Source organism: Cataglyphis hispanica, chromosome 1 (assembly GCF_021464435.1).
Source record: "Cataglyphis hispanica isolate Lineage 1 chromosome 1, ULB_Chis1_1.0, whole genome shotgun sequence".
In the NCBI taxonomy this organism is placed as follows: Eukaryota; Metazoa; Arthropoda; class Insecta; order Hymenoptera; family Formicidae; genus Cataglyphis; species Cataglyphis hispanica.
In genome coordinates, this window is record NC_065954.1 from 4,496,978 (window position 1) to 4,510,366 (window position 13,389).

The 13,389-nt window shown below is 32.8% G+C and overlaps 2 protein-coding genes across 8 annotated transcripts in view; both read right to left on the reverse strand.

The window, feature by feature from the left end:
- Positions 1-606: 606 nt before the first annotated feature.
- On the reverse strand, positions 607-8,747 carry LOC126853604 (venom allergen 3-like). The gene is made up of 6 exons (XM_050599454.1): positions 8,694-8,747; positions 7,790-7,960; positions 7,616-7,700; positions 6,971-7,106; positions 4,496-4,773; positions 607-815 (listed from the first exon to the last, which is right to left on the reverse strand). Exons 1-6 carry the CDS (start codon positions 8,745-8,747, stop codon positions 607-609), a joined length of 933 nt encoding a protein of 310 aa, XP_050455411.1.
- A 1,428-nt stretch (positions 8,748-10,175) lies between these two features.
- LOC126859345 (uncharacterized) overlaps positions 10,176-13,389 on the reverse strand; it is a 35,880-nt gene continuing 32,666 nt past the window's right edge. For all 7 annotated transcript variants that reach the window (XM_050610515.1, XM_050610558.1, XM_050610507.1 and 4 more), the window contains 2 exons: positions 12,507-12,819; positions 10,176-11,505 (listed from right to left, as the gene is read on the reverse strand). In XM_050610515.1, the coding sequence (XP_050466472.1) occupies positions 11,331-11,505; positions 12,507-12,819 (488 nt within the window). In that variant the 3' untranslated portion in view covers positions 10,176-11,330. The remainder of the gene's footprint in view (positions 11,506-12,506; positions 12,820-13,389) is intronic.

The window sequence follows — 13,389 nt, forward strand, 5'->3', positions numbered from 1 at the left end:
AATTGCCTTTAGAAAAGGTATTCAGTAATGTTTCAACCAGATGCTGTCATGATATATGAACAAGAGTTATAAGAGTTTTAATGTTGGGCAAATGTTGGAATAACATAGATGTGACTGTTTACATAGTAAAATAACATTTCATAATGATAGAACGTCCAACGTTACCAAAGCTACTATCGATCAGTTTCTTTCCGCACATTTGTTTCCCTTAAAACATAATAATTTATCTGATGTCTCCCTCTCTCTTTTTCTGTCATATTATACTGTAACACTATACGATTTCTTTTTTCTCGATATGTTTCATTACGTATTATTGATTCACACACACACACATTCAAATCAAATAAATTTACATAATCGCGCTTATTATATTTATCCATTTTTCGCTCTTAGTTCCTATACAGATGATTTTCATCATTTCGTTAACATTAAATTGCCTAATATAAATCTAATATATAAATATTTCAAAAAGCAGAGCTGGCATGTCTTTTTTTTCTCAATGCAACTTTTGCTTTTTTTGCTTTCATCTTCTTACTCGTCTATGTCACATTCACTTGTATTATTCCGATCATCGTTCTCAATAGTAATAGTCTTCTTCCTTTCACTTCAGCTGACACTGGAATTCCTTTCCACTGTTTGAGCTTCTTTATCTCGTCGCATTGGCTCCTTGATATTTTTCCACCCTATTTCAAAGATAGTTTTGGGAAAAATCAGGAGTAATGCTTTACACTTTAGCCTGTTTCTATCAGACACCTTTTCCATTTTCGTGAAAACCGAAGATACATAACTCTTGAAATGACTTGCAAGACAAAGTTCTGTCGCAGTAGAAATTTGTGATAAAAATTCATTGAAAAATGTTTGTGTCAAAGTAATAAATTCCATAGGACCAGAAGCCAGAAATGATTGCTTTGAGCCAAGCGGTTTTGAATACTGTGCTGAAACTGAATCTCGCTTTTTCATGAACAAAGCTTATCTTAATACGTAGAATAAAAGAATGTGAGCAATGGATATAAAATGTAAATCGACTTATCCTTGCAAAGAATGAGAGGTCTTTAAATTTTTATGGCTCGCGCAATAATCCAATATCAATAGACATGACGCCCAGAAACTTTAAATTAAAACAGAAATGTTTCCAATCGGTGTGCAAATATTTTAAATTGAAATGTTTCCAATCGTTGTGCAAATATTTTCTCATTGGTGTTTGTTATTATTTTTGTTATTCCATTTTCAAAGAACCACGAATGAATTAAATTTGAATTTCTTATAAAATTTGTTTTTCTTTTATTACAACAAAAATAAATTGATTAATGGTATTTATGTAATCAGAAATTTTTTGCTGGAGAGAAATAATTTGTCAATATTTTACTGATGATATTATTAAATAAATTTGAAATGCCACTGAGTAGAGATAAAAATAAATTTATTCATAAGCTATTTTGAGGATACCTTACAACAGTTTAAAAGAGTCAACTTGTTTTATATTTTGATTTTGTTCATGAAATAAAATTTGTTTCTTGAAAAAAAGAGAGGCAGAATAATGATACAAATAATCTGCGACAAATTCTTTTCTAGCCATTTTATATCTTGAGTTCATGTTTGATTCCATTTTCTTATACAAATATACATAAACAAACAACAAATCTGTTAATTTTTAAAAGTAATTCAAAGTTGCAAAATTTCACAGTTGTGTTTATTAATTTCCTTTATTCTTCCAGAAAAAACATTAATTTTTTTATTAATCTTAAATCTATTGTAATACATTGTATTTATCAATAAATATACATATAAAGAATACTACAATTTTTAGTCACTTTTTGCATACTCATTCCATTTCAAACTCTTTTGCATCTTTTATTTCTTTCTCTTTCTTTGAGAGTTATAAAAAATTATTTAAAATTAAATTTGCAATTTAAATTTATTAATAGATTAGTAAGTCAACGTGACTCATCCGATCTTCAATTTATTTGTTTGCGATATTAAAATATTAGTTAACATATAACAATGAGGATTAAAAACAATGAGAATTATAATATTCATAAAAGTTGTAGATTACAAAAATATTAAAATTACTAAAGTTTGTTTTATTAAAATCACGCAACTTTGTTCTTTCTGGGACATGAAAATTAGGAAAATAATAATAATTAATGTATTTCATTATATAATTTAATTTACATTTCAAACAAAAAAAACCTATAGCTTTAAAATTTAGATTTAATAAATAAAAGTTGACTATTCATATTTAATTTATGTTAGTCAATAAGATTTCCGTAGTCAATTGCATAATGGTGGAATATATTTGCACATGTGTAGTGTGTGTCTATCACATTTCCATAATTTATAAACTGATAACTGCTAAATTACTGGCTACAATTGTCATTGACAATTTTAACAATTCACTTATAATCATAACAATAATGTCATATTTACTCGGATTACGGTGACATTATTGCGCATTCAAATGCACACGCTGTATGCATTGTAATTTAGATACATCTAACATCTGATATCATTATGCGTAAGCTGTAGATATCATGTATACATATAATAGTTCAATATTTTGATTATCTTAAATAATGTTTGATCATGCTTATCTGTAATGCAATGGCAATTGCATCGTTAAATATAACAGCAACAATAGCTGATTCAGAGAAACAGCACGGATAGTGGAGGTAGTATGATTGTTTCTTATCAGCTGTCTGTTTCTCTCGTAAAGGCTTTGACTTGATTTACTCACAAATGACGATTCTTGTACTATTTTTAAGTGAAATAATAAATATATGAGTAGAAATACATGAGTGGAATAATAAATATATGAATTAGAAAAAAATTTTGAAATTAATATCAGATTAATATTATTTCAATGTTCACTCATCCTTTATCATATATTCTTTATTTTTAACTTGTCAGAACTCTTCATCGTTCTAATCATAAATGATATAAAACTATCTACATCTCTATATTAAATAATAATTCTTTTTTATTTGCCGTCCAACCTTTTATTTCAGAAGAGAACACTCATATTCTCTAAGATACACGTATACATATATTTATTTATGAGATCATTTTTCGGACAGATATGTAATATACGTGCAAAGAATGAAAACGACCAAATTATAATGGAACGAGTGATATATCCTTGTGTGTGTTGGTGATATTAATCCATTTATCATTCTTACGTCAGATTCTCGATGTTCATAAAAGCATGAATAATCGCTATACACCGTATGATAAGAGCGATGCTGATCGTTCAAAAAAGTACCTATCGTTCTTTTTACATTCTAATAATGCAAGATTACTCAGCATTAATTTTAGTTTTGCCGTCATTTTGAGGCTGTCGGTCGAGAATGAACATGAAAACACTGATCCGCATTGACGGATCGTAACTTGGTTTCGTCCGGTTGAATCCGGTTTAATCTTATTTATAAACGCGAGAGAAGATACATAATAATGAAGAATAACAATTTTGTTTCCTTCATCTTAATCGTGCACAAACTGCAAATATATATATGTTTTCATGTATGCGAAAAATTTAGAATAAAAATATAATATATAATTTATACATAATAATATTTAAAATTATTATTTTAATATAAAGCGAAATATTTCTTGTTAAAAAAGTATAATAAACAAATTTTGATAGCATACTTCGACATTGTTTTCGTCTCTTTTAATCAACTTTTTTTTTTTTTGAACTATATAGTGAGTGTTATGTACTTGTCCAATAAAACGTGAAAAAACATAAAATAATAAGTATGTATATAAATATATGATAACAAAAATACGGATCGGGAGATGGGTCAGCAGGCATTAATGGCGAGAAAAAGATTTCCCACTTTTACCGACAAAGATAATCTTCTTACACAAAAGTGCCCCCGGCATCTGAGACTAAGGAACACCGATAAAGATAAACGAGCTTTCGTGCTTAAGGATTAACCGAGTGGTCGCGTGTCCCGTAACGATCGATGAAGCGACGAATCAACGGAGAAAAGAGCCGGCTCCCTAAGTCGCTAAGTAAGTAGTAACGACCGTGCATGGACGGACAACGTGACGACAGTGGATGCCCCTCCGCATCCGTTACTGAGGATTTTCAAGCAAACCACATATGGCTGCTTGTCCACGGAGTAACAAATGAGAGATTGTTAACGTTATTCTAAACTTTGCGAGATATCTTACAAGTATCTACCCACCTTAATACGCTTGAATATATGTATTTGCGATAAATCCGGCAGTAGAATTTATAGCTATTTATTTTATATTATATATTTATACTATTATGTAATTTAATTTAAAATAAACAAGTTGTGTCATATAATCTAAGGAGCCCAAAAATAATGAAATATGTATACGCGTTTTTAATCCTCTATGTCTCTTTCTCCCTCTCTTATGATTATAAAAATTTTTTTATAATTATTCCCTCTTCTTGTTAATCTATCTTAATTTTTTATAGATATAGAGATCAGAGAATGCGCAAGTTCTTCTAAGAGTCTGCACTTACTACAGAGGGATTGGTAATGGTCGCTGGGGAAGGTTCCGGATGGGCATAGACCCGGTCGGCCGAGCTTGTAGAGTTGCTGGAGCGCGGTGCGATCGACAGGTCCGTAATTACACACGAGTACCTCGACTCGATTCCCAAACCTGCCGGGCGTCGCCGCGGTCTTGTTCAAGTCGGGCGTGTAAATCGCGCGGCCGCAACCAACGTAAATGAACGTCGCCGATGCGAGGGAAATGTAAGAGGGGGAGGATTGCAACGCCGCGTCAGAGTAGTTCACTAGTCTGAAAGGTACGATTATCTGGACTAAATGAAGGTGGTTGGGTCTTCCCCCCCCATTGCAGCGCAACTTGAATTCAAATTAGGATGGGAGAAGCTTTTCATTCAATTTGAAATATTCACGCAAGTTTCGAAAAATTAAAAATGTGTCTTATAAATTTATCTCGAATGTTACAAATCGTTGAAAGTTGGAAATAGTTTTTATCAAAAATATGTATAATAATTTTAAAAGACATATTTTACCTATAAGGAGAATATTATAAAAGTTATCTAAATATTAATTATATGTCAATTAATATTTTCTAAACTCTTCTATTTATCTATTTATCTGTCTATTTATTTATTTCCTCTCTATTATAAATTTATTTAATAAATAAATAAATTTAAATAAATAATGTCGTTGTGCTGTAGATATATATAAAAAAAGATAAGATAATTTGTCTTCTCGTATACTTCTTTCAAACGACTTTACAGGGTTAAAGCTCGAAACTGATATTATATCACACATTTTTATGTATCCTATAGGAAATTGAAACCTTTTTTTCCTATCAGACCGGAATAAAAAAAAAAAGACGGCAGCAGCTCATAGCTGCTGGGGGATCCATGTATACCGGACTATCGACGAGTAATTTGGGCTGGTACAATAGCACTCTCGATTTCCAATTTATCGAGAGAATACGCGATTTTGATTGTTCCCGACGACAGAAGAAGAACACCACCCGCTATTTCTCTATCTCCACCCTCTGTTCTATAGAATCGGTCTTCGCTCATTTTCCCTGACGGTCAAGTCGACCGTTTTTCATTTATCTCCTTTCTTCTAACCTTCTCCCAGTATACTGGCTTTACAAAGATAAAGATGAGCTGTCACTTGAGGCATCAAGAAAAGCCCGCATATTATATCAAATATTGAAATAATTTAGATATTTTTATAGAACATTATCTTCCTAAAATTAGATTTTTGCATTATATATGTATACTCTATATCGTGCACTATATATGTATGCATTATATATATATATACATTATTTATGTATACTCTATTGATATTTTTTCTGCTAAATATAAAAAAAAATATGAGAAAAAAGAAATAGGTACTTTTAATATTATAGGATTAGATATCTAAGTCCAATATATTCACATTACAAAATTTATATGCATTCCACTTTTATAAGTAAACATTTTATAAACAATTGTACATTTTTATATTTTTTGGAAGAGAAAATAAAAGATATATATATATATATATATATATATATATATATATATATATTTAAGATTCTTTTTGATTTATTCATATTCTTGTTTTCAAATTTTAATTTTAACTCAGAGGGAGAAGAGAGTGAGAAAGGATATCGCTGGGATATAGATGCAAAATCTAAAATCAGCACTAAGTCCCATGAGACTACCGTGATCGCGGGCAATAGCAGAAACGAGGGTGGATACATAGGATGAAATAGAGGATCGTGAAAAGACGAGAGGAAGATGAGGGGTGGCGAGGAACAGAGCGGTAGCCGCAAACCTTCCCCCGAAATTTGGCGGATAGAGTTAGCTGTGTCTACACACTGAATCGAACATCGGTCATTCACAAAGGAATGCTAGAGTCTCTCGACACAAAGGAATCGTTCCGATCAACTCGGCTCGGGCTATTGTACCTTCTTCTCGATGGCATCGCGATTTCGTGCGTTACCATCGACCTACATACGCAGGAGTGAAGGAAACAGCGCGTATGTATTTACGCCGATTCTGTCGCACGATTTGCATATACAAGGTGTCCCATATCTATCCAGCCATCCTTTATTTCTTTATAATGTGTCTTTGACCGATTTGAAATCGATTTTTTTTCAAGAGACCGTAGTGTAGTTAAGCTATAAGCAGTTGAGAAAATAAAGGTATTTTCACGCGTCATGTTGAAAATTAAGATTTAAAAATGCAAAGAGAATAACACTATTCTTCTTTAATTTTAATACATTTTTTTAAGTAAACTCTTTACTTTATAATAAATTCTTCATTCAAGAAGTGATCAAGAAGATATTTACTGTTAAGGATTGAGAATTTGTACGACCAATGATAAATGATCTTCTCTCGACGTTTTCGCCAACGAGAAATTGGTCAAAAGATCCATCTAAGTGAAAGATGGCTCGCTAGATACGGGACATCCTGTATATCCTGCATGTACATCGTTCACACACTTTTGAATTTTACCCGATTTTCGCGTTGTCGAAGTGCTGTACCTCGTTGTACCACGATGTAATATGAAAGTGAATTCTTTTCCTACTCGTACTATGTTCCATTTTGTCCATGTTGAGTACGTTCACATTCTGACGTACTCCAAATCGTTCTGCAACGAGCGACCCGTTTCAATAAGGCATCCGTATGCACTCCGACCTCGGTATAGTAATCGTTTTGAGAAGCGTTATAACAAGGTTCGTTCATCGAATTCTCTGTCTTATTAACAATAAAACTCTTGACTCTCTCTTTCTCTATTATAATTTTGCAAATATCGAAATTGCTGTAATTTAATTTAAAAAAGTTTCGCATTTGATATGTTCAGGAAAATATTGTACCGTCAATATTCTTATTATCATAATACAGAAGTCATTTTTGCGTATTATTAGCATCTAAATCCGAATAAATTCGATGGAAATTCGAAAAAGCTTGATTAGAAAATTAGAGGGTTCTCAATCTTGTGTACATAATGCAACGCATACACGCGCGTTGTTGTTTCGGCGGCCGTATCGATGGAACAATTTCGCGTCTGCACGGGTTATTGGATATTGAAAAATAACGGCGAGAGAATGAGGGGAAGGGAGGGATGAAAAATGAGATATATCCGTTGGAGTTACTTGCCAATGTCTCGGCACTCATCCGTCTCGAAGAGCTTGCACTGCAACGCCCATCTACGCGCTATAACGGCGAGTTCGTCGTCCCAGATCTGTCGAAACAAATGACGCTTCAAATGCCGCCTCCGCCACCCTCGGGATAAATGATTAAATATTGCGCGTGTTCCGTCGATTTTTCTACCAATTCCATCATGATCCTCGCGGCAGGCTGCGGCCCGGGATTTCCGCGGCTCTCCTTGCCGTTCGCTATAATGACCCGATAAAAATTATGACTATGGAGCACGGTTTCGATATCCTCCTCGTCGAGATCGCTAAACTCCATATCGATGCAATCCGCGTTCTCGCAATCGGTCTGCAGAAGAATGAGTAGCGATTATAAAATGATAATACATTCTTTAATTACAAAAAGAAATGTTTCTCGACTATAATATATTAAGTATAGGAAGTGCGTGTTATGTTTTTACTAAAACGATTAAGGTTAAACATTTGGCTGTCGAGGATTACGAATATCGTATCAGCATGTTTTGTCACAACTTTGAATATTGATTTATTAAATAGAATATTCAATATTGAATATTGAATATTAACTCGCTATTCTAATCGATCGAATGCAGTTTACATGTATTCAATATTACCCAAGCAGTTTCTATAAATATTTACAGGGAACAAGCACATGGTGTGATTGGAACAAATACGGCAATAATTTTTGTTCTCATGGTCGCGCGTCGATAATATCTTTCCTCTCGCCCCGCTATAGTCGTAACGCGCGAGGAAGAATAACAGACAAAAGGTGCAAACTGTCATCCCCGGATCGAACTTCATCATCGTCAACGCCATATCGCCGCCGTCGTCGCTGCCGCGAAATTGGTCGCGCGCGTCAGCTGCAATTGCGCTTCAGCTGAGCGATTTGCGCACAGCTTAATCGCGAGCTTTTCTTCTTTTTTTTCCTCGCCGCGAGTTGCCCAACTTCAAACCGCGCGAATCAATTTAGCAACTTCGACAGTTCGAGATGCCTGAATTGGTAGGGAAATTTATCGCGCAACCGAACGGAAATTCATATCGCCTCTATACGCGAACCGACTTGCCAAGCCGGTCTGGTCTTGCGCTTGATCGATGCGCGAGCCGAAAACGAGACGCATATACCTAAGCAACGCATCGCGCAAACTATTTCAATTCCGCATTTATTACGGACCGAGAATTCGCGGCTGCGTATAGAGAAAACGAAATCGCTGCCAGGACGGCCCGCTGATAAATTGTCTCTCGCCTGCCACTCGGCAGACCGATATTTTTATTTGCTTACATGGCATATTGCTTTATATCAATAACCACATTTATTTATCCTCCTTCTCCTTCTTTTCGCGTTGCGAAGTATTGCGATGCTTGTATCGCGTATCGTTTAATTCGCGCATATTTGAAACTCGCGTTGCATTTTAGTGATTAAGTGATTCTTGGTCATTCAATATGATAGATAATCACATACTTTAATTACTTAATATTAATAAAATATCCAATATATATGTAATATTATATTGTAATATAAATTATCACAATTTATTACCAGAAGTCGATATTAAATAATTATAGAGATAAGAAAGTACAAACTGAATGTTAAGTCCGTATCAAAATGAAAGCGATAGTGAAAAGCAAGGATTAAAAAAAATGAAATAAAATATAAAAAAACTATACTCGTGACTATACAAGATACGATTCGTAGAACAATTTCTTAACGTTTATTCTCCCCCTAAGAGCGATTCATAAAGCTCTCTATAGTAATTCTGGCGTAGCGGGTCGAAATTTGTTTGTTCGATCGTTTCCCCACGGGAGATGTTATAGCGTGTAAACGTGCTTGTTCGGCAAGTTCCTCGCTTCTGCTTTGCCGTGTACGCGTCTTTTCATTTCGCCTAAGCCGCCTCTCGTATCATTACTGTTTCAATACGCATGGGAGATAAGAACTTCTCAAGTAGCGTCGCACGAGACCGCCGAACATTTCGCCATCTCTTCTCTCGCCGTATCGTTATATCGCAACAATAGATAGAGATTGTTGACGAAATTAATGTACGATAGCCGTAGCGAATGATATTTGCGAGAGTGATTCGAATATCCAATCGATACGCTCTTCTGTCGAGTTCAATTCGCGCGATATTTATTTTATCCGAGCGTTGTGTGCCTTCTCGTAGTTTTCCTAAAAATTTTTCTTTTTTCTCAACAATTAAATAAATAAATATAAAATATATAACACTCTTTCACGCACACACATATGTGCTGTGTGCGAAACGAAAAGAGTAAATTTTTGGAAGCGTAGACTATATGCGTTTAACGATACTGTAAATTTACTTAACATTTTAACGTAAAACGGTATGCATATGCGACAACTCGATTTTACAAGGGTTGATTGTTTTGTCAGTAACGCAATTTACATTTCCAGAGTAATGGCATGTCAAACATTTTGATTAAAACGAAAAGCGGCGTATGGGCAATGAAACAAGCGGAAGAAATTAAAATTAATCTGAAGAATCTCAAATTAATAATACGCACTTGAAAATAGTTTATTTTATATATTTCATGTATACATTTATATTTTATATTTTATTTTATCTTTTATATGTTTCATGTATATAAATAGTACATTTGTATGCACAAGTATTTACATGGGGACTTGAACAGACAATTTCAAGATATTTTTATTTTTTGCACTGCGGGATAATTTTCGATATTATTATAATCTTTCAAATGTAAATGCGCAAAAATTAGATAAGTAAAAAAATAATTAATAATTATTATCAGCGGGAATATGACTATTGTCGCACAATATATTAAGAGCTTATAACTTGCCGAGTGTCTTAATTGCGTAATTGGAGAATCTTGTAAGAGATCTAAAATCTGGAATCTCCTTCAAAGTTGGAAATATCTTCTAAAGCAGAGAAGAGATACAGATACAGATTGCCTGCGCTACATAGAATTGCCTGTATCTTTGAGAAATTCCTTAGCGGCTCATTTAATAAATATGCATACATATGGATATGAAAATCTCTCATCGTGCAATCCCTATAGAAATTACGTAAGTTCGGTAAGTTAACATTATTTGGTCCCTGGCTATATACGTGTATGTGTATGCGTGTGGTGTGTGTATGTTTGCTTCAATAATTATCATACGGAAGCCTGTTACTTAATGGCATATCGTCCACAATAAGATACGCGGTGCGCCAGCAAGAGATTAAATAAAACTTATTTTAGCCGTTTAGCTTATACACATAATACTGCCGTATATGCAAATCGACCATATATCTTTACAAACTGTTTATTTTATACAAATCAAAGCTCTTTGTTACATTAAGCATATCGTACTAGCAAAAAAAAAACTAATTTATGCAATATTAAACTGTGTTTCACAGTTATTTTCGAAAAATAGTGAGCCAATCTCTTATATATGAAAAGCTGTTGTCGATTAATTTTATATTTTAACTCTATTGTACTTTTTGTACTTATTTATAAAATATTATTAGCATATTATTAATTAATGATTATTTATTTAAATCAGAGTAATTTCTGGATTAAATCAGAATCCGCCACGCGTATTACAGTTTAAAACTTTAAAAACTGAACTTATGCAATTTTCGAAATAAGTTCGAACGCGAGGTTTTCTTACGCACGATCATCCATATGATCTGACGCCGATGGCGTTGGCGCCAGATCGGTGCAGCACAAAATGTCATAAAATCATATTAAGGACTATCCGGTGCGTTATCCCGCCAGGCCAATATTGTGTTCATGTCAGTAATGCCACGCGTGCTCCATGGTTCGAGCGGATCCGAAGACGACGTCGGCGGTGAAGCCGCCTTATTCAGCTCAATCGATTCCTTCCTCCTCATCGGCTCTTCTATTTCCTTAGGCGATACCCTGCGCATGAATGCATTAAAAAAAAAAACGCGGGCTAATTAGGGAAATAATCGGCTGCCAATATCGAGCTTCATATAGAAACTATTCTACTGGAGACGTTCTTTAAGCTATATATTTGTTTAATCTATATTATTTTTTCGCGAAAAACGTCAAACATCATGAATTATCGTATCTTTTTTTCTTTTTTCTCTCTTTCTAATTTTTAACATTATACAATGTATATATTTGTAATTAAACGTATTTAATAATCAAATGGATTTTTAATTAAGCTCTTTGAAAATAAGAATCTATTTATATAAAATTTATTTTAACTTATTGACGTGATCATGTATTTTTTTGCTAAAACTATAAATGCAAGAATATCTTTGTTGAGAAAAAATCCAATTGCAATATAAACATGATGATTTTATCCTGCATAGTACAAAGAACGAGGTGATTATTAGATAAAATTTAATAAATGCATTATTTAAATCACATCAGTTAACACAGCATATTGATCGTTATTCATTTAAAAAGATAATAGATATAGGTTTCTCTCTCTCTCTCTCTCTCTCTCTCTCGCTCACTATCAATTTTCGTGGTTAATTATTGATATAAATTATTGATTCAATAAATGTCAATTTTCAGTTTCATATAAAATATATCTGATAAAAAGGCTATAAATTTGCTCATTGCTTATTGAGAATAAATAAAATAAAAAAAATTGTGGAAATAAAATTATTTATAAACTCACAAGTATTTTTCAAATTGTACATTTTTTATGAAACTATTTATTCTTTGCTAAAAAACTATTCGTCTTTTTTGTTTGAAAAAATTGCGATGCGCAATAGAATATACTCTTTTTCTATCTCTCTTTCTCTCCTTTTCTCGCATTTAAATTTGTTTCGCAAATATAAAAATATTCTTGTGTCTATCTCTTCGCAATTTTTCGCATATGTGACTTATTGAAAAATTATGAGAAAATATCGTGATTTATCATCGACTGCGTAAGGCATTATTACCTGTTCTTGGCCGTTTTCGGTCGACGTTTCTGATTTTTATCCGGTACCTTGACTGGAATACTACCATTCTGCTTGACTTCCGACTTAATTGTTTCAATGGAAGCCTTTCGACCTTCAATCTCGATATGATTTGTCGGTTTCTCTTCCGGATCATTGAATAGTGATCGATATCGCTGATTTCGTTCGATTGATATAGTGGACGAAGAACTATCGTCATCGTCATTACGGTGTGACCGTTTTGACGTAGAAATAAACCTGTTATTCGCAGATTTTATTCTTCGAAGACGAGCTTCAGTGCCTAGCAAATTATCACCTGTAAACAGCGATCATAGTCTTTTTTGGATAATACAAGATTTACAGATCTAAGTTCATTGAAGTTTTCGCATTCTTGGACGAAAAATTTAAAATTTGCTATAAGTAAATTCGTATATAGAGGTGACTATCCAAAGTCATTTAAAATCATGTTACAGTTAAGCCACAATAAAATTATAATAAAAAACATAAAATTTTATTTTATAAATCTATTTTCATATACACGTATGTATAATCATCTAGTCGAAAATGATTTGTATAAGATAAGATCATATCGCGCCAAATTTCGGATTTAATTATATATAATCTTATATAAGTACATAAGTCCATTTTTTCTCGAGTATATTATATAATTTCATATTTGCATCATAAAATAAAAACAAAATTGCATTTTTAACTTTTCATTAATACGATTTTATTATAATATTATTTATTAAATATACTTAATTATAAATAAATCCATTTTTGTTATAAATGTAAAATAAGATTTTTTAATAAATATTTTTTTCATGAAGTAAAAGAGGAAAATGATCATAACCATTTCAAAATATATTTAACAGTACGTAAATAT